The sequence below is a fragment of the Hyperolius riggenbachi genome, chromosome 10, assembly GCF_040937935.1.
Source record: "Hyperolius riggenbachi isolate aHypRig1 chromosome 10, aHypRig1.pri, whole genome shotgun sequence".
Taxonomy (NCBI): Eukaryota; Metazoa; Chordata; class Amphibia; order Anura; family Hyperoliidae; genus Hyperolius; species Hyperolius riggenbachi.
The window spans coordinates 190,192,134-190,212,949 of NC_090655.1; the positions used below are offsets into that span (position 1 = coordinate 190,192,134).

The 20,816-nt window shown below is 44.2% G+C and overlaps 1 protein-coding gene across 9 annotated transcripts in view; it reads left to right on the top strand.

Annotated features, from left to right (window-relative positions):
• Positions 1-20,816, top strand: part of ZMIZ1 (zinc finger MIZ-type containing 1) — a 483,594-nt gene that overhangs the window by 452,936 nt on the left and 9,842 nt on the right. For 8 of the 9 annotated variants that reach the window (XM_068255451.1, XM_068255450.1, XM_068255449.1 and 5 more), the window contains 10 exons: positions 990-1,164; positions 2,364-2,550; positions 2,715-2,925; positions 5,212-5,317; positions 6,120-6,280; positions 6,405-6,472; positions 13,992-14,060; positions 16,659-16,906; positions 18,007-18,170; positions 18,270-18,509. In XM_068255451.1, the coding sequence (XP_068111552.1) occupies positions 990-1,164; positions 2,364-2,550; positions 2,715-2,925; positions 5,212-5,317; positions 6,120-6,280; positions 6,405-6,472; positions 13,992-14,060; positions 16,659-16,906; positions 18,007-18,170; positions 18,270-18,509 (1,629 nt within the window). The remainder of the gene's footprint in view (positions 1-989; positions 1,165-2,363; positions 2,551-2,714; positions 2,926-5,211; positions 5,318-6,119; positions 6,281-6,404; positions 6,473-13,991; positions 14,061-16,658; positions 16,907-18,006; positions 18,171-18,269; positions 18,510-20,816) is intronic. The other variant, XM_068255453.1, reaches the window with a different exon arrangement.

Here is a 20,816-nt window from a genome sequence, read left to right on the forward strand (position 1 = left end):
CAGATCTGACCAGATTAGCCATATGCTTGTTTCTGTTGTGGTTCAGACCCTACTGCAGCCAAACAGATCAGCAGGGCTGCCAGGCAACAGGTATTGTTTAAGAGGAAATAAATAAGGCAGCCTCCATATTCTTCTCACTACAATGGTCCTTTAAAGGGAACCTGAGGTGAGAGGCATATATAGTTCAGGAATAGTTTATTGCCAAATTCCAGCCCATTTTAAAAGAATGTGCAACTGCATGGTGTGGATTTTCCACTATGACCTGGGTTATAGTAACCATGGTTATGGCTGATGGCTGTTTGCAGCATCCACAGGCATAGTTTGTCTTATGTTTTTATTTATTTTCTAAATCCAGAATAGTGTGAGGTACGTGTAAAAAGTCTTCATTGTGGGCACATACTGAGTGGCAAATGCTGCTACTCGATCTGCCTCACATTCTAGCTTCTTCTTAGGCACATAGCGTGTTTTTTTCATTGAGATAGACAGCGTGTGAAGGACCGATGATTGTGGTGGATTTGGTTATGAGGAAGAAATGTTATGGGGTCTGTATTTTTGCCTGAGAGGCATTTGGGTACACCCCTAAAAGACTGGCCTCCGTTACTGTGCATTACCCAGAAGCACTATCCTACAACAGCAAGGTAGACTACAAACATTTACTCATTAGAGTTTGTTTGATCTTTACTAGCATGAACTGTCTGGGCCCAATGGCATATGTTCACCTGCAGTGTTGCCTTGGGAAATCTGGTCTATTATGAATCACAGCAAGCAGAGGAAACTCTAGCAATGTTTCTACTATTTGTTTAATGTGTGATTCTATACTTTGCATGAACGATTAACAACAGAAACTGTAAAGGAAAGTTGTGTTGCTGTCTTTCTCAGCTAGTTATACTTTATTCATGTTTTGTTTTATTATGGGGAAGTTATTGGATGTCTAAACTCATTATGTTGGATCTGAGATGAACATGTTTTTTTAATTTTCTCTTCTGCAGCCTTCTAGACCAGGGCCTGTTGGAAACTACCCTCATTCTCCGGTTCCAGGAAACCCCACACCACCCATGACACCTGGGAGCAGTATCCCTCCATACCTATCTCCCAGTCAAGATGTCAAGCCTCCTTTTCCTCCAGACATCAAGCCAAACATGAGTGCTTTACCTCCACCACCAAGTAAGTGACTTGCTGATATGGGACATGCGCTAATCTTTGTACAAGCAGCTGGTAAACCGCTATCACTGCAGAGGTTCAGCCATGCAGGCACATCTTTACAATGGAAAGAGAGGAGGAAGGGGGTGGGGCGGGCGAACAGCTAAAGATAATATTCAGAATGGGAATGCAGAACCAATTAGTCATAAATTCAGTGCAACTGACCACATTTCCATTGTGCAGGGGCTTCTCTAGAGGTAGGGAATCTCCTGTCCAGAGATGTGGTTGCTTGCCAGACCTATCCATGAACAATTAGATCAGGGGATTACTATGTAGAGGTTTAAGTTAACTTATTTTAATTTGCTATGTGAAGTACATCAATTTTTCTCTGAACATTAAATGTTTCCATGTTGGATGTGGGATTCAGCAAGCCTTTTGTATTGATTTGCCCCACATAAATGATGCACGGCTTGGCTCCCAGCTGCTACAATACGTGCAACATGACAGCCGTACCAGTGAGTCCTTTCCAAGTGACTTTAGAACCCATTGCAATTTCAATACAATGACCCTAAAGACCTGACTTGAAAAACTTGGTCTAACAAATATGTTACCTATATTGACTGGAATAATAGTCCCTTACTAACTACTCTCTGGAGCTGTATATTATTTTGTATTTATATATTCAACATGTTCAGGGAAAAATAATGAACACCTATCTCTACGTTGTGCTTGTGTGCAATGTTTCTTTCACGCATACGCTATATGTCTGTGAGCAGTAATCTTTGTACATATATGGCCCATTTCCACTCTGTATGAATATGCAGCATTTCCCCACATGCTAGCTGGACAGGGAAATGCTGCCTAGTCATACATCTGCATGCCATCCGAATTGAATGCCAGTGCAATTCTGGGCAGCATGCAGCACTTTTTCATTGCACGCATCTGAATCTCTATAGCCATGCATGGCGCAGCTATAGCGATTTGGCTGTAGCTGCAGCATGGATGCCGCCTTTCGATTCGGAAAGGGATGCAGCACCCACTGGAAATAGGGCCATAAACATGGTAGGAGTTCCATCACTTTTGTAGATGTTTTATGTAGCAATTTTGTTGTAATGGCTTCGGCTGTTGTGCTCCTTATTTTGCTGCATCAGTGACCCTTCAGGTGGCTGGGGTCTCTGGTCCCTTGAGCTTTGCTTACCCCTGTTTACATTGTCGCACTGCAGATGCAAAAGGGAAAGTTCACGCTTTCTCTCCTTCTTCGATCTCAGCCAGCCACACAGATGAACTCCGTCTAACATTTCCTGTGCGGGATGGAGTAGTATTGGAGCCTTTCCGATTGGAGCACAATCTTGCTGTCAGCAACCATGTGTTCCATTTACGGCCAACCGTCCATCAGACTCTCATGTGGAGGTAAGAAGATGTGTGATAAGTTAACCTATACTTACTCACAGGAGAGCTCTGAAACTATGTCTAATAGTATTTAGGAGATTATGTTCATCAGAGAAATAGAAATAAGCGAGAGAAAAAAATTGGAAGCATAATAATATGATTACGTATTTTGTCCTTGTAAACAGGTCTGACTTGGAGCTGCAGTTTAAATGCTACCATCATGAAGATCGTCAAATGAACACAAACTGGCCAGCTTCTGTACAGGTCAGCGTCAACGCAACCCCTCTTACCATTGAGCGGGGTGACAACAAGACTTCCCACAAACCACTGCACCTCAAACATGTCTGCCAGCCTGGCCGCAACACCATCCAGATTACTGTCACTGCCTGTTGTTGTGTAAGTATTGATCAAAGGGCTTTATGTTTTTGTTTTCTGTGGTTTCAGTTATTGTCTCTGATGAATATAAAGTTGAGAGTCACACCTTTGTAAGTTTTTTTTGGTGGACTGAGTCAAGATTTCATCCTCATCCTGCTCGTTATTGTTGCGCATGTTCCCAGCATTGTATTTTCATCCATCTCTTGTACTCCAGTGATCTTCAAGGCTGTAAAGTTGAATTCCATACTTATGCTCAGTAGAATACATTCTGTTTGGTGTGAAGAGTCAGAAAGGGCACTGTAATGCTGGTACCACTACAGTGATCCCTACTGTAACTGCATTCTCCATAATGGCCAGATGCTCAGCTCGGCTGAGACTGCAGAATGGTGGGCAGCTATTTCTACAAGGTCAAAATCACCAGTAATAAATGGTCGGGAGATGATGCCAGGGTCCATATGCAAATCACTTTTTTTCCTGACATTTTTCCTAAAGCCTGGTACACACCATGCAATTTTCCGTCAGATAGATGGGTTGAATAGATAATATTTCACCGTTTAAGATTACGTGACTACCGAGAGGTCTAATGGCTGTTTATATCGAGTTTGACATGTTACAATTTACTCATGATCATTTTTGCATGTATTATACCACGTATAAGTTTGGCTCCCTGCACACTGCATGCGATTCCGATTTTTAATTGTTTTTTTACATCCGATTCTGATTTTTAATCTTTACTGCATGCTGCGTTTTTTCCTTCGTTTTCCTGCTGATTGCATTCAGGGAAAATCGGAAACGGAATCGAAAAATGGATTTGCAGCCTTATTTGGCGTTTATGTATTCCAATAAAAATTTGTTGTGGAAAAAAAGACATTTTATTGACAAGATGTGAAAATACCACCTAGGCCAGGGCTTCCCATTCCTGTCTTCCTCAACAGTGCATGTTTTGCAGAAAACCCCACCCATTCACAGGTGAGGTAATTCATGTCTCAGCAGAGCTGATTAACTACCTTGTGGATTTCCACAAAACATGCACTATTAGGCCACGTTCACATTAGCAAACGCGGACGGCCGTGCGTTCGGAACGCAATGCATACGAACGCACGCCATCCGCGCTTGTATGCGTTGCGTAGCTGATCCCATTCACTGAAGTGAATTTGTCAGCTGCGCGTTTCTGCAAAAAATGCATGCAGCATGCGTTCCCGGACCGCACTGGTCCGTAACGCATGCAGTGTGAACATCAGACAGTGCAGTCTATGTCTGATCAACACGAAAAGTCCACAGCACCACGTCAGTAATGTATAGCTCTTTTATTTAAAAGAAAGACAAAGAGATAGCCATAACAGCTGTTATGGCTATCTCTTTGTCTTTCTTTTAAATAAAAGAGCTATACATTACTGACTTGGTGCTGTGGACTTTTCGTGTTGGACTTTGCTGACCCTTTGAGGGCTATTGGGTCTCTCCACTCTAGCACACGTCTGTCCCCATTTGAGTGCTGGTCTATCCAGTTTCTATGCACTGTCTGATGTCGTGCGTGTCGAACGGGGCCTTAGTAGTCCTTGAGGACAGGGTTGGGACCTAGGAGAATACTGAAGAGAAAGTGGGCCATAAGATGCCCCTGCACTATAGACGCGCCTAGGCTTAGTATTTTTCTTATTTTCCCTGATTTTTGCCTTCTTTAGTGCTTCTTATATTTCGAAAGATATTGTAATTAAGCCAAAGACCTAAATCAAATATAGTTTATATTAATATGCAGGATGTTTGTGCTATAGTTAAACGCTACTGACTACTTGTAATCATTGAACATCCGTTGTAATTTATTAGGCATTTTAGTGACTTGAGCCGCCTCCAACATGTGAAAGTATCCAGTTAGCAACTATCCAGGTGTCTTATACAGTAGAGTCTCCATTATCCGTCACTGACAGGGATTGGGTGATGCTGGATAAGGTTGCTTTCTGGTTGCTTGAGATTCAATGTTAAAAATATGCCTGGCTAATACAGTACTATACCCCACTCTGTACACATACCATGAGTTCTGTATTAAATGTTAAAATACAGTAATTGAAAGTATATAAACCTGGAGGAAGCTCTGGAACGTAGACTTTAAGCACAGCAGAGCCCACAGAAATCCTAAGTAGTTGGCTTTCACCAATGTGAGTACTGCCGGTGAGGTGTCATTGAGACTACTAGTTAGTTCCGGATAACCAGGACTCTACCGTATTTTGTACAACTATGATGATGTATGGTAAAGCTATTCTGGAAGCCGGTCATGGACCTTGTAAAAACATATCATTTTTGTTGTTCCCTCAGTCACACCTGTTTGTGCTGCAGTTGGTACACCGGCCTTCAGTACGCTCAGTTCTCCAGGGTTTGCTGAAGAAGAGGCTGCTTCCTGCAGAGCACTGTATAACAAAAAGTAAGTTCCTTCTCATCTGGTTCACCTGGGTAAAATCGTTTGCAGGAATAAAATGCTATTGTATAAAAGATCATTTACACCTATGTGCTACAACAACATTTTTTAGGGTGCATTTTCCATTGCACCAGAAGCACACAAAGTAGCCCTTCTTTCAGTGTGGCAGGAGAACGAACCTGGAAAGCGCGTCAGGTAAATGCAGATGTGTGAACGGGTCCTAATATTTTTTGTGTTTATGTGATGTTAGAGATGGTGTGCAGCGCTTCATAATATGTATAGATCTATTTCCATATGTCACTACAGCCTACATTTAATTAATAGCACCAAATCTGAATTCTGACTTTGCCTAAGGCCCCTCTCAGACGGGCGGCTGAACTGCGCATGCAATCGGGGTGCAATTTAAATGCAGCCGAATTGCAGCAGTTGTAACACCACCCGTGTCAAGCGTTGACACCGAGTGGCGTTACTAGGCTGCGGTGGAATGCAACATGTCGAGTCTGAGCGTGGCTGGTACCGGGCGCGGTGCAGGAGAGCAGCTGACAGGTGGTGACTTCACTGCTCGTCAGCTTCCTGTGTGAAAGGGCCCTTAGAATTGCTGTACATATAGCTTTAGCTCATTGTGAGTGTTAGGATTTAAACAATTTGGATCAGTTCTTGTTGCCTGCAATTTCTTCTCTGGCAGTGTTGTGAAAACATGAAAATGATGGCTTGACTGGTTGCTGTGGGCAACAAATGTATTGTATGTGCAGATGCTATATACTTCTGCAAGCTTTGGTCTTGACACCCCACTTGTTTAATTGTGCAGTAAAAAGGAATTTCAGCAGTGTGGCAGCGTCAACTGGCAATGCAGCACTAAACGGAGAGGATGGAGTAGAGCAGACGGCAATTAAAGTCTCATTGAAATGCCCGATCACATTCAGGCGGATCCAGCTGCCTGCACGGGGACATGACTGCAAACACGTACAGGTCAGTGTTTCACATAATCTGCCGGTTACCAGACAATGTCATTCTGATTTTCTGTTGGAAGCGGACACCGTGCATATTATGGTTGCACTTAAAAAATGTGTTTTTTTTTCCTCTATTCTTACAGTGCTTCGATCTAGAATCCTATCTGCAGCTAAACTGTGAGCGGGGAACATGGAGGTGTCCTGTATGCAAGTGAGTGCACACATATCTAATGTCTGGGGAGACTTTTTAGAAAAATACGTTGATTTTTGTCAGCATGGAGCCTGATGCACGAAGCCTTGTGCAGGGGTGCATGGCAATTTTGCCATTATTAATGGCAGGAAGTAACGGGCATGTTTCTAATAGGGTGATACGTGCTTACCCCTGCTGTTAGTACTGCTAAAATTGCCATGTGTTGCCTGCGCAGGCCAATTTTACCTCTATTTTGTGCATCAGGCCCAAGGTCTCTCTTTTCCTCTTTTTTTCTCTATTTGAAACTAATAGGATTAAAGGAAGCCTGTAGTAAAAAGTAAATGGAGACTGGCATCTTTTTAAAAAATGTCAGTTGTGTGGTTGTTATGCTGAACGATTGGCTTCAGTAGATTCTAAATCAGTCATGAATTAAGAATGCAGCCAATGGGATCACTGGGATCACCAGATCTGCATACACCCTCTAGGACGGAGATCTTGGTCTTTTTATAGGGATTGGATGAGGTGACCGCCAGAGAAGTAGGAACACTTCAGTAGGGAAACAAGATGGCAGCCTTCATATTCTTCTCACTACAGCTTTGTCTTAAAATTTTCTATGCAAAACCCAAAAAAACACCCATAGTCTAGAGAAATTTGTGTACTGTGCAGGCGCTATATCTGGCTCTTGACCCGACTTTGCTCGCTCCAAAAATTGTTTGCCTGAAGAAGCGGGACTGTTACCCGTGAAACGCGTTGCACTTTTGGAGCTCATAATAAATGTTACTTTAAACTTGAAGTAACCTGCCCGTTGTCTGGCCATTTTTTCAGAAGGGAGGTGAGTCCACCCACTTCCCCCTTTTTAACAATTTTAACTAATTTTACTCTACTTGGCGCCTCTGTTGTTATACCACATAACTGTGCAGTTAAAGTTCATTTTTCTCTGTATTTTTAAGACATGTACCATATTATAACTCACGAAGAGACTTAAAGGAAACCTAAACTGAGGAGGATTTGGATTTTTTTCTTTTAAAATAATACCAGTTGCCTGACTCTCCTGCTGATCCTGTGTCTCTAATACTTTTAGCCACAGCCCCTCAACAAGCATGCAGATCAGGTGCTCTGACTAAAGTCAGACTGGATTAGCTGCATGCTTTTTTTTCAGGTTTGTGATTCAGATACTTATGTAGCCAAATAAATCAGCCGGACCGCCAAGCAACTGGTATTGTTTAAAAGAAAACATCCATATCTCTCTGTTAAGGTTCCCTTTAACTGGATCTGGACCAACGCAGTTGAAATCTACATCCTGCATGTGGCTGCGCAGATGTGGCAGGACGTAGATTTCAAAACTCGTTGCCACCCGGTTCCGCCGGTTCACGCTGCAAGTCCCTCATCTCTGCCGTCTCTATTACAGAGCTGTGTGAGCCGTCATATGACGGCAGAGCTGTGTGAGCTGGTCAGAAGCCAATTTGATTGGCTCCTCTCATGACCCTGTCATCACTGTAAGCCAATCCCATTGGCTTACATTGATTGACAGCATCAGGAGCCAATGAAAGCGGCTCCTGACCTGCTCACACAGCTCTGCCGTCATAGAGACGGCAGAGAGAGGGACCTGCGCTGTGGACAGAACGGTGGGAGTGGCGGATGATTGCCGCGATTCATCGGGAGGCGGCATTTTACCATGCTAGCAGTCTGTGGTCCTTAAAGAACAAGCGACACCCATGCTAACCTAGAAATAAAAAACACATATATAAGTAGATAAATACTACTTCTACTCACATAACATATGTATTGTGCTATCCACGTAATGATTCCTGTGAATTTTACAAAGGAAAAGCAGAAAATCCTTTTCTAGGCAGGGGCCATCTTGCCAAGCTAATGCTGACATCATATCCTCCCTGACTCTTGTTTTCCCCCTCCCTTATCTTGCTCATTGTGTATTAATTAGCTGCCCTCCTCCCAGAGTCTTTTTTTTATTATTATTATTATTATTTACACATCCAATCACTGAGTCACCTCAGCCTTGCTTGTAAACACAAGTGATCAGCTAGGCAGGGAAATAAATGGAAGAGGTGGAATATATTATAGATAAAAAGAGCTCCCAGCATTGAACTTTTTGGCACTAGTGCCAGTGCTCCTATAGTATGTAATAACTCCAAACCATAACAGCAGAACAAATTTTTGAATGCAGGATTAGCATCTTTATCACTTAATACACTCAGACCAGTTGCTGTTGAGATTTGATTTTTATGGTGACAATACCGCTTTAAGGGGCAGAGACTGCTGGTACGGAAGTAGTTAAGAGAATCTAAGTTTCAATCATTAATGCTGCACCAGTTTGTTGTGCATAAGAATGATTCCTGGCTGCGTTTTAAAATGTTATTAATTACAATGGATCTTATTGAGCCTTAACATGCTTTGCCTCCTTATATTGACACCCAGAATATCAAATTTAGAGATATTCATATTCAGATCATCCGCACCATGAAAAAAGTATGAATTATAGCAGATCTCTCCTCCTGTTTACATTAAAGTGTAACCAAGGCAAAATGTGACATGAGATAAACATGTGTATGTACAGTGCAAAACATATTAATAACCAGGCTGTTTTTATTTTATTTTTTATTTTGCTGCCTGAAAAAGGCCGTCCTACTTACCGGTAGTAGTGTTTCAGCGAATACTCCAGAACAGCTCACCTGAGATTACCATTGAGCACCTCCCCTATGGAAACAATGCAAATGAAATTAATTGATCAGCCCCTTGAGCCTTCCCCTATATAGCCAGTTCCCTCCTCCTTCCCCTCAGTTCATTAGAAGAGTACTTAGCTCACCCCACATTATATCTCTAGTTATTTATCTTTCTTACATATACAAAGTTAGGGCCAGGTACTAAGGCAGCTGTCCTGGAGTATTCGCCGAAACACTACTGCCGGTAAGTAGGACGGCCTTTCTCTCATCATACTCCAGGACAGCTCACCTGAGACCAGCGAGAAATCTTTACCTTAGGGTGGGATGACTGCCTGGAGCACTTTGTGCCCAAACGTCTGATCCTGGCTGGATAGCAACTCCACACGGTAGTGCTTCACAAATGTAGAATGTCCCGACCATGTAGCTGCTTTACATATTTGGTCTAATGTTGCTCCCAATCTTTTTGCCCAAGAGGCTGCCAATGACCTTGTCCAATGTGCTCTGATGTTTGTGGGTGTATCGGTACCTGAACTCTTATAAGCCAAACCTTTAAACTCTCTGATCCATCTGGCTATGGAACTTCTTGAGGCTTGTAACCCCCTACGGCTACCCAAAAATAGAATGAATAAGTGGCTAGACCTTCTCCACTGCCGTGTCCTCTGTAAGTAGGTAATAATTGCCTGTCTTACATCTAGATTCGCCAACCTCCTTTCCTTATCATTCTTGGGATCTGTGGAAAAAGATGGCAAGATAATTTCCTGCATTCTACGGAAATTTGTGGCTACCTTTGGTAGATGTGTTGGATCTGGTCAGAAGACTATTCGGTCTGGGTGAATTATCATATAGGGATCCTTTATTGATAGGGACTGTATATCCCCCACCCTTCTTGCTGTTGTAATAGCTACTAAAAAAAGCCACCTTTAATGTTAATAGCTTAATAGGAATACTGTCTGCTGGCTGAAAAGTGTCTGACATCAGGAAGTCAAGTACTATTGACAGGTCCCAGGGAGGTATTACCTTTACTGGAATAGGCGGTGATCTGGCCACTGCCTTCAGAAAGTTTTTTTATATGCTACTCAGTGAATAATTGCCCCCCAAAGTCCTCAGCGCCGAGGTAGTGCGCATCACCTCTCCAGGCGTTCCAACACCCCCATCCATCCTGCCCACACAAGCACAGACTGCCCTCTCATGGGGAAAAGACCCTATCTTCCACCATAGGTGCTATAGCACACTCCCCTATGGTTCAAACTAACAAAAATACTGCACTTGTCCATGAGTTAGTGGAAACAATGAAGAACTGAGGGGAAGGAGGAGAGAACTGGCTATATAGGGGAAGGCTCAAGGGGCTGATTAATTAATTTCATTTGCATTGTTTCCATAGGGGAGAGGGGCTCAGTGGTAATCTCAGGTGAGCTGTCCTGGAGTATGATGAGAGAAAGTTAATTTTCAGGCATGCAAGTGACAGCTTCTGTCTTGTCAATACCTTGTCACGAATATAGTAAACCTCACTGATAAGCTAGTTACATAGTTACATAGTTACATAGTTATTTTGGCTGAAAAAAGACATACGTCCATCGAGTTCAACCAGTACAAAGTACAACTCCAGCCCGTCCCCCACATACCCCTGTTGATCCAGAGGAAGGCGAAAAAAAACCCCACCAGGCATGGTCCAATTAGCCCCAAATGGGAAAAATTCCTTCCTGACTCCAGATGGCAATCAGATAAAATCCCTGGATCAACATCATTAGGCATAACCTAGTAATTGTAGCCATGGATGTCTTTCAACGCAAGGAAAGCATCTAAGCCCCCTTTAAATGCAGGTATAGAGTTTGCCATAACGACTTCCTGTGGCAATGCATTCCACATCTTAACCACTCTTACTGTAAAGAACCCTTTCCTAAATAAATGGCTAAAACGTTTTTCCTCCATGCGCAGCTCATGTCCTCTAGTCCTTTGAGAAGGCCTAGGGACAAAAAGCTCATCCGCCAAGCTATTATATTGCCCTCTAATGTATTTATACATGTTAATTAGATCTCCTCTAAGGCGTCTTTTCTCTAGACTAAATAAACCCAGTTTATCTAACCTTTCTTGGTAAGCGAGACCTTCCATCCCATGTATCAATTTTGTAGCTCGTCTCTGCACCTGCTCTAAAACTGCAATATCTTTTTTGTAATGTGGTGCCCAGAACTGAATTCCATATTCCAGATGTGGCCTTACTAGAGAGTTAAACAGGGGCAATATTATGCTAGCATCTCGAGTTTTTATTTCCCTTTTAATGCATCCCAAAATTTTGTTCGCTTTAGCTGCAGCGGCTTGGCATTGAGTACGATTATTTAACTTGTTGTCGATGAGTACTCCTAAGTCCTTCTCCAAGTTTGATGTTCCCAACTGTATCCCATTTATTTTGTATGGTGCTAGACCATTGGTACGACCAAAATGCATGACTTTACATTTGTCAACATTGAATTTCATCTGCTATGTATGTGCCCATATAGCCATCCTATCCAGATCCTGTTGCAATATGACACTATCTTCCTGAGAGTTGATGATTCTGCACAATTTTGTATCATCTGCAAAAATAGCAACATTGCTCACTACTGCATCTACTAGGTCATTAATAAATAAATTGAAGAGCACTGGACCCAGTACAGACCCCTGTGGGACCCCACTGCTAACAGTCTCCCATTTTGAGTACGATCCATTGACCACAACTCTTTGTTTTCTGTCCATTAGCCAGTTCCCTATCCATGCACACAAACTCTTCCCCAGTCCTTGCATCCTCAACTTTTGCACCAGACTTCTGTGGGGAACAGTGTCGAAGGCCTTTGCAAAGTCCAAGTATATCACATCTACAGCATTCCCAATATCCATATTAGCATTCACTACCTCATAAAAGCTGAGCATGTTAGTCAAACAGGACCTGTCTTTAGTAAACCCATGTTGATGCTGAGAAATAAGATTATTTTCTACTATGAAGTCATGTATAGTATCTCTTAGTAACCCCTCAAATAGTTTGCATACAACTGATGTTAAGCTTACAGGTCTATAATTTCCTGGATCAGATTTTTTGCCCTTCTTAAATAATGGGAAAACGTGGGCTGTACGCCAATCCACTGGGACTCTGCTAGTTGCAAGAGAGTCACAAAAGATAAGATAAAGGGGCTTAGCTATAACTGAACTTAATTCTCTTAGGACCCGAGGATGCATGCCATCCGGGCCAGGTGCCTTGTCTATTTTTAATTTATTTAGTCTTGCCTTTACTTCTTCCTGCGTTAAGTATTTAATATTACAGTTAGAAGATTGAGACTCTTCTGCCTCTGTAATTTGCAACAGTGCTGTTTCCTTTGTGAAGACAGAAGCAAAGAAAGCATTTAATAACTCTGCCTTACCTTGGTCGTCCACCATTGAGTTCCCACCCTCATCCTTTAGGATTCCTATACAGTCAACCTTTCTTTTTTTAGAGTTGATGTACTTGTAAAACTTTTTTGGGTTAGATTTGATATCCCTAGCGATTTGATTTTCAGCTTCGATCTTTGCCAGCCTAATTTCTTTTTTACAATTTGTATTGCACTCCTTCTAATTGCTTAGTGCAGCCTCAGTCCCCTCCTGTTTTAGGACCTTATAGGCATTCTTTTTCCTCTTCATTTTATCCCTAACCTTTCTATTCATCCATAGAGGCCTTTTTTTATTCCTAGACATTTTGTTTCCATATGGGATATACATACTACAATATTGAGTGAGAATACGTTTAAAAGCTTGCCATTTCCCTTCAGTGCAGCCATAAAAGTTTCCCTGACAGACTACAACTTCTGAGGGCAGGGGATAGATAGAAAAGGGTCAGTAGTTTGTGTATTTTAACTCTTGGGACACTTAACAGGTGTTCATTGTGCAGAGACAATAAAATATTCAATGTACTTTGTAAACGTTAAATTTAAAAAAAAATGAGATATATAAAAAGTCATTTTTAGGAGTAGGAGGATAAATACAACTGTTTATTTCATCGGTTTATTTTCACCTCGGGTTCACCTTTACCGCTTACGGACCTTGCTGATTGAAATCTACGCCTCGTTTAGCACCTGTTATCTCTGCCAGGGCATAGATTTCAATCATCCCCATTGCACGCTACCGCTGATCGCACCACTCTATTGCTGCTGCAGCCCCCTCACTCTGCCATCGCTATGACAGCAGAGCTCCCTGAGCCAGTCAAGAGCCAATTTCATTGGCTCCTTAGTCCTCGTGATCACTGAGAGTTCACATTGATCACAGGGTCAGGAGCCAGAGCAAGGGGGCTACAGCAATGGGAGAGTGGCTCCTCCTTCCCCTCAGTTCTTCATTGTTTCCACTCACTCATGGACAAGTGCAGTATTTTTGTTAGTTTGAACCATAGGGGAGCGTGCTATAGCACCTATGCATATTAGTGGCAGGTCTGTGCAGCGTAACAACGGTAAGCACCATTTTTTTCCAAACCTCTAGTCTCTGGCCTTCAAGGGGCCAGAGACTGCTGGTACGGACAGGGATAATATATAGTATCTAATGCTTATTCTATAAAGCTATTACAAGTTTTAGGATAAACCCAAACAGTTGATAAAAAATGGACAGCCTTGTTTTGTTTTATTCTGGTTGATGATTGGAGCAAATGTATCCATGTATTATTTGTTTTCGGTTGAGTAAAAAGGCATGAACTACAGCACTGAGCAGCATCTCCCCCATTCAATTTCACATCAGATATGGCAATCCCAGAAATCACCAGTCTTAAATAAGCAGATTTGCATCAACTGATCTGCATTTTAGATGCTAGTAAATAAAAAAAAAAAAAGTGTTTGTAACTGCTTCATTTTCCCTCAACTTTTTTTTTCCAGTAAAACAGCTCTGTTAGAAGGCCTTGAGGTAGACCAGTACATGTGGGGAATTCTAAATGCAATACAAAAGTAAGTGCCTCCACTCTGTCCTGAGAGCTTCTTTGTGTAACCTGTTGTGATTGTAAGAAGCGCATTTGTATTTTCTTGACCCTACAGCTTTCTGATTGAACTCTATATTACATTATTAGGCTTCCTGTACTAACTGAACTGTGACCAGGGGAAAATTGTGATTTGTATCTGTACAAATTATCCCCCAAGCTCAGTGTGTCCATTACTGAGAGAAACTGCAAAAATTGAGGCCATCTATGGGACAGTTAAAGCTTGGCCTAAATTTGGTCATACAACAAGACAATGTTCCCAAGCATTGTTCCCAATACCATGGCTGATAAACAAAAAGAATCAAGGTGTTGCAATGGCTCAGTCAAAGTCCAGATCCCAGTCTAAAGGTGGCCATACACTGGTCGATTTGCCATCAGATCGACCAACAGATAGATCCCTCTCTGATCGAATCTGATCAGAGAGGGATCATATAGCTGCCTTTACTGCAAACAGACTGTGAATCAATTTCAGCATGAAACCGACAACAATCTGTGGAGCTGCCGCCGCCCCCCGCCAGCTATACATTACCTGCTCCGGTCAGCGTGTATCCCCTCTGTCCCCACTGCTCCTTCTCCGCTCTGGGCTCCAGGTTCCGGCTGGCTTAACTTTTTTCTGTCCGGGGAAGTTTAAACAGTAGAGGACCCTCTACTGTTTAAACTTCCTGTCGGGACAGGAAGTAAGTGAAGCCAGCCGGAACCCAGCGGAGAAGGAGCAGCAGGGACAGCGAGGATACGCGCCGGTGGAGCAGGTAATGTATAGCTGCTAGCGTTGTTCGTCGGGCATTCGAATGCTGCTATCGGCGCACTCCCGAACCGCCGGCGATGGAGCAAAATCTTCCGCACGGACCGATCAACGGGAACGATTGATTTCAGACAGAAATCGATCGTTCTGTCAGCGTTTGCGCAACGATTTCACAGCAGATTTGATCACAGTGATCGAATCTGCTGTATATTGGCGGGAAAATCGTTAGGTGTATGGGCCCCTTAACTGAAATACTGTGAAGAACCTGTGCAAGAATGCTGTGCAATGTTCTAGTGAGCAGTGGGCCAAAAGTCATTCAGAGTGATGAGAGGTGTTGCTGCTAAAGGTGGTTTTTGAACCTGCTAAGGACCAGATTTTTTTGTATTATGTCCTTATGTGAAAAACTTTAGTATTGAAAGACTCTTTACATGTGGTTTTGGAACTACTGACCATAGTCCAGTTCCCAGACTCCTTCAGTTCCTGCTCTGCAATAGGTAGTTATGCTAGAATTAGGCAGGGTTCCCACTTGCAGCGGGGACCATTTGCAGGCCAACGGTGACGAACAGTGTAGTGTCCTCACCGATAGTCCACTGTGGTCTGGCTGGAGGCTGGGGCATATGCCTTTCAACCATTAGCTATATGGGAAATGCATTTGCCTGTCTGGGATTATCGCACACAGCACAGAAGTGCAATCTGTTTACCGCAACAGATCTATTGCAGACTGACAAGTGTGAATGGCTCCGCAGTGTTCTCCCCAGAATGTTTTTCTAGCCGGGTGGCATGAAATAGTAGCCGGGTGGCATGAAAAAGTAGCCGGGTGGGTTGAGATGAAAATGCAGGGCAACTCTGCTTACAGCATAGGAGGTGAGCCGATGACAGCCGGGTGGTCACCAAATCTAGCCGGGTGGAGCACCCGGCTAAAAGAGCCTGGGGAGAACACTGGCTCCTATTTACAAAACTGGATTCTCTTCACTGTCCGTTTTGAAATGCAGTAAAACAGACAAAAAAGTCTGTTTTCTGCTCAAATGGGACCACAGCCTAAAGGCCCATACACACATCGGATTTTTCCGAACGACGAGTCGTTTGAACATCCCGTCGTCCAGTCGTCCGCACGCCAAATCGGGCGTGTGTACAGACTGACGTTCTGGTGATAAGACTGATTTTGAGCGATCCGCCCGGCGGATCGCTCAAGACCAGTCTTATCACCCGAACGACACTCTGTACACACGCCCGATTTGGCGTGCGGACGACTGAACGACGGGATGTTCAAACGACCCGTCGTCCGGAAAAATCCGACGTGTGTATGGGCCTTTAGCCCTGGGTAGTGATCTACTAACAATGTCTGCTCTTTCCTATCTTCAAGGCCATCTCTGCTAGGACTGTACATGGCTGCCAATTTAAAGGAATCCTTTTGGGACTCAGTATCCTTAGCTCCTAGAAGTCCTATTCCCATTACCTTATGTGGGATGGGGGAATGATATGCAGTAAGGGGAGGGTGGAGAAATTTGATATTAATAAACCGGTTTTAAGTTTGTGCGTGAGGAAGTGTGAAAAGTAGCCGAGCAATCTGAAATAATTCCATAAAAATAAAAGCCCAAAGCAGTGGACAGAGAAAGGAGAAGTCCATGTAGACTCAGGAGGAGGATAAAATTCAGCTGTGCAAGTCAGGGCAGGACAACAGAGGAGTAAAGACTCAAAAATGATGATTTTGGAAGTGGACGGAAGCAGATGTGGTCAACAATATCTATTGTGTGGTTTGAAATGCTTCATAGATGCTTGAGAACTGCTGGCTTAACAGTTTGTTGTTTGCCTTTATTTACTCTGCAGCTCGGAATTTGAAGAAGTAACTATCGATCCCACATGCAGTTGGCGGCCGGTAGCTATTAAATCAGAGATTCACATCAAGGATGATCCGGATGGCATACCTGCCAAGAGATTTAAGACTATGAGTCCCAGCCAAATGATCATGCCCAATGTTATGGAGATGATCGCAGCACTAGGGCCTGGACCATCCCCTTACCCATCATTGCCCCCTCCTCCTGGTGGAGGGAACGCCAATGAGTATGTTGGGCAAGGTAAGATTTCTCAGTCTTCCATTCGTTATAAAACATACCTGTTATTTCAGTTGTTAGGGCCATTATTTTATCATGTGATACCTGAACAATAGTGTATAATCTGTGTTAAGGTCTGATGAAAAAAATGTTTGATGACTAAAGTCAAAATAAAATGTGGGAAGGGCAGACTCTGTGTTGGATTTTTATGGTTGTCAGCGTCCTTATTGGCAAGATATCCCTCACTTTCTGTTCTTTATTACCCTACAAGGGAAGGAAGTGAGGGAAATCTTGTCAGTGGGTACAGAATCCAGTATTAAAATACTGGATTCTGATACTGGGAAACCAAATCAGGTCTTAGTGAATGAGCTTAAAGCCTTTTAAAAGTTTTAACCGTTCACCCTGTTAAAAACTGAAATTGCAAAATAAAAATGATGGCGATCCCCTTTAACCTGAACAGGAACACCCCACGCCGATGGGCGTGGCCGCGGTGGCAGCCCCAGGACCGCCTAACGCCAATTGGCGTCCAGTCCTGGGACTGCAGTTTGCAGGAGATCGCGCCCAGGCTGCACACGCATCTCCTGCTCGGGGGGGGGGGCGGAGCCTTCAGCCGCTCGGGAGACTGTTAGACGGTGAAACCGCCATCTTTACTGTTAGTACAGCGCTGCGATCAGCAGCAGTGCTGTACTGGAGACAGCCATGTGACACGGCTGTCCACCTGGGGGACAAGAGAGCGATCGACTCTCATAGGCAAAAGCCTATGACATGATTGACCAGCTGGGGGGAGGGGATTATAAAAAAAAATATTAAAGAAAAACGCAAAAAAAATATGAAAAAAATTACATAAATCACGGGGAGGGGGGGGCACCAACGGGGCCATTTTATTAAGAATGTGCCTGGTCTTTAGGGGGGTTTACCACTGTGGTCCTCAAGTGGTTAATTATCCTTATTAGAGAAGATTCCACTGAATACTACGAAGTCTGTCCAAAGCAGTGTATCCTAAAGAATCTATTGCATATTTTTCTTAGATGAGCAAATAAATGTTTGTTGTAAATAAGTGTTGAGTGTTTGTTTTCTATTTGCCCAGTAGAGACATGTGAGAAATAATATTCTTTTCATTGTAGGTAACAGTTACCAGGGCCATGGCAACTTTGACTTCCCTCATGGAGCACCGGGTGGCACATCAGTGAATGACTTCATGCACGGGCCGCAGCTCTCACATCCACCTGACATGCCTGGTGGTATGTCTTCGCTGGACAAGCCACTCAGTCACCCGATGCAGGACTCTGTAAGTAGTACCTCACCAATCCCAGGAAGCCATTCCTATTCTGTATGTTGTAGTGGCACAAGGTCACACTCCCTCTATTACTCTGTTTATCTTTTACAGATGCCTCATGTGGGAAATTCTGAGCAGCCTCATGGTGCAATGCCTCAGGGCTTACACCCACCTCACCTAGGCGGACAGCCAGGGCAGCCTTTACATCATGGCGGACCAGCACCTCAACCTCGACATCCTTCGCAAGCTGCTGGCCATGGGCATGGGGACATGGCCTTTAACCCATCGGCGGTATTAGAAGGGCAGCCTGGTGGACAGGGACCTCCTGATATGCCAGAACCATCGTTGGATGTAAGTTTGCTTATTGTGTGCATCTGTTTGTGCTGCATGATGTTGAGGTGATTCATTATCTATGTGAAAATATGACGCCTCTCAGCTCTCATCAAATATCCATGTATTTGAAACTTTTGACCGTATATTGCAAAAATGAGTTATTTAGCAAAGGGTCTTTTTTTTACACCTGTAATAAGGCATGGGGGTTTCATAACAGTAAAAAGGGCACACAGCGCTCCTGTTAATTTGGGTGCTGCCATAGACTACCTTGTAATTACTGGCTATAGCAGCACCAGGCGGCTAATTTGGGTGCCAGATATCAGTTCCGCTTCTTGCTGCAGCTCTGCCTTCCCAACTTTGTGCAGCGGCACTTGCTGCAGCTCTGCCTTCCCAGATTTGTGCAGCGACTCTTGCTGCAGCTCTGCCTTCCCAGCTTTGTGCTGCGGCTCTCCCTTCTCTGCCTTCCCAGCTTTGTGCTGCGGCTCTGCCTTCCCAGCTTTGTGCTGCGGCTATCCCTTCCCTGCCTTCCCAGCTTTGTGCTGCGGCTCTGCCTTGCTAGCTTTGTGCTGCGGCTCTCGCTTCCCAGGTTTGTGCAGCAACTCTCGCTGCAGCTTTGCCTTCCCAGCTTTGTGCCGTGGCTCTCCCTTCCCAGTTTTGTGCCGTGGCTCTCCCTTCCCAGTTTTGTGCCGCGGCTCTCCCTTCCCAGTTTTGTGCTGCTGCTCTCCCTTCCCAGTTTTCTGCTGCGGCTTTCCCTTCCCAGCTTTTTGCCGCAGCTCTCCCTTCCCAGCTTTGTGCCGCAGCTCTCCCTTCCCAGTTTTGTGCCGCGGCTCTCCCTTCCCAGCTTTGTGCCGCAGCTCTCCCTTCCCAGTTTTGTGCCGCTGCTCTCCCTTCCCAGCTTTGTGCCGCGGCTCTCCCTTCCCAGCTTTGTGCCGCGGCTCTCCCTTCCCAGCAGGGGCGTAACTAGAAATCACTGGGCCCCCCTGCGAATATTTGGATGGGGCCCCCCCCATAGGTGCCAAATAATCGTAATGGGGCAGCGTTTCACTGTAAATTAATTGTAAAGTGGGCAGCATTTTACCAGACAATCGTAATGTGGGCCAGAAAATCGTAATGTGGGCAGAGTTCACCAGAAAATCGTAATGTGGGCCTTTAGAAAATCATAATGTGGGCAGAGTTCACCAGAAAATCCTAATGTGGGCACCAGTCACCAGAAAAAAGTAACGTGAGCAGCAGTCACCAGAAAATTGTAACGTGGGCAGCATTCACCAGACAATCGTAATGTGGGCAGCGTTCACCAGAATATCGTAATGTGGGACAGAAAATCGTAATGTGGGCAGAGTTCACCAGAAAATTGTAACATGGACAGCATTCACCAGACAATCGTAACTTGGGCAGTGTTCGCCAGAAAATCGTAATGTGGGCCAGAAAATCGTAATGTGGGCAGCGTTCACCAGAAAATCGTAACGTGGACAGCATTCACCAGACAATCGTAACGTGGGCAGTGTTCACCAGAAAATCGTAATGTGGGCCAGAAAATCGTAATGTGGGCAGAGTTCACCAGAAAATCGCAATGTGGGCAGCAGTCACCAGAAAATCGCCATGTGGGCAGCAGTCACCAGAAAATTGCAATGTGGGCATCAGTCACCAGACAATCCTAATGTGGGCAGCAGTCACCAGAATATCGTAATGTGGGCAGCAGTCACCAGAAAATCCTAATGTGGGCAGCAGTCAGTCACCAGAATGTCGTAATGTGGGCAGCAGACACCAGACAATCCTAATGTGGGCAGCAGTCACCAGAATATCGTAATGTGGGCAGCAGTCACCAGAAAATCCTAATGTGGGCAGCAGTCAGTCACCAGAATGTCGTAATGTGGGCAGCAGACACCAGAAAATCCTAATGTGGGCAGCAGTCACCAGAAAATCCTTATGTGGGCAGCAGTCACCAGAAAAATCGCAATGTGGGCAGCAGTCACCAGAAAAATCGCAATGTGGGCAGCAGTCACCAGAAAATCCTAATGTGGGCAGTATACACCAGAAAATCGTAATGTGGGCAGCAGTCACCAGAAAATCCTAATGTGGGCAGCATACACCAGAAAATCGTAATGTGGGCAGCAGACACCAGAAAATCGCAATGTGGGCAGCAGACACCTGAAAATCGCAATGTGGGCAGCAGACACCTGAAAATCGTAATGTGGGCAGCAGACACCTGAAAATCGTAATGTGGGCAGCAGACACCTGAAAATCGTAATGAGGGCAGCAGACACCTGAAAATCGCAATGTGGGCAGCAGTGACCAGAAAATCGCAATGTGGGCAGCAGTGACCAG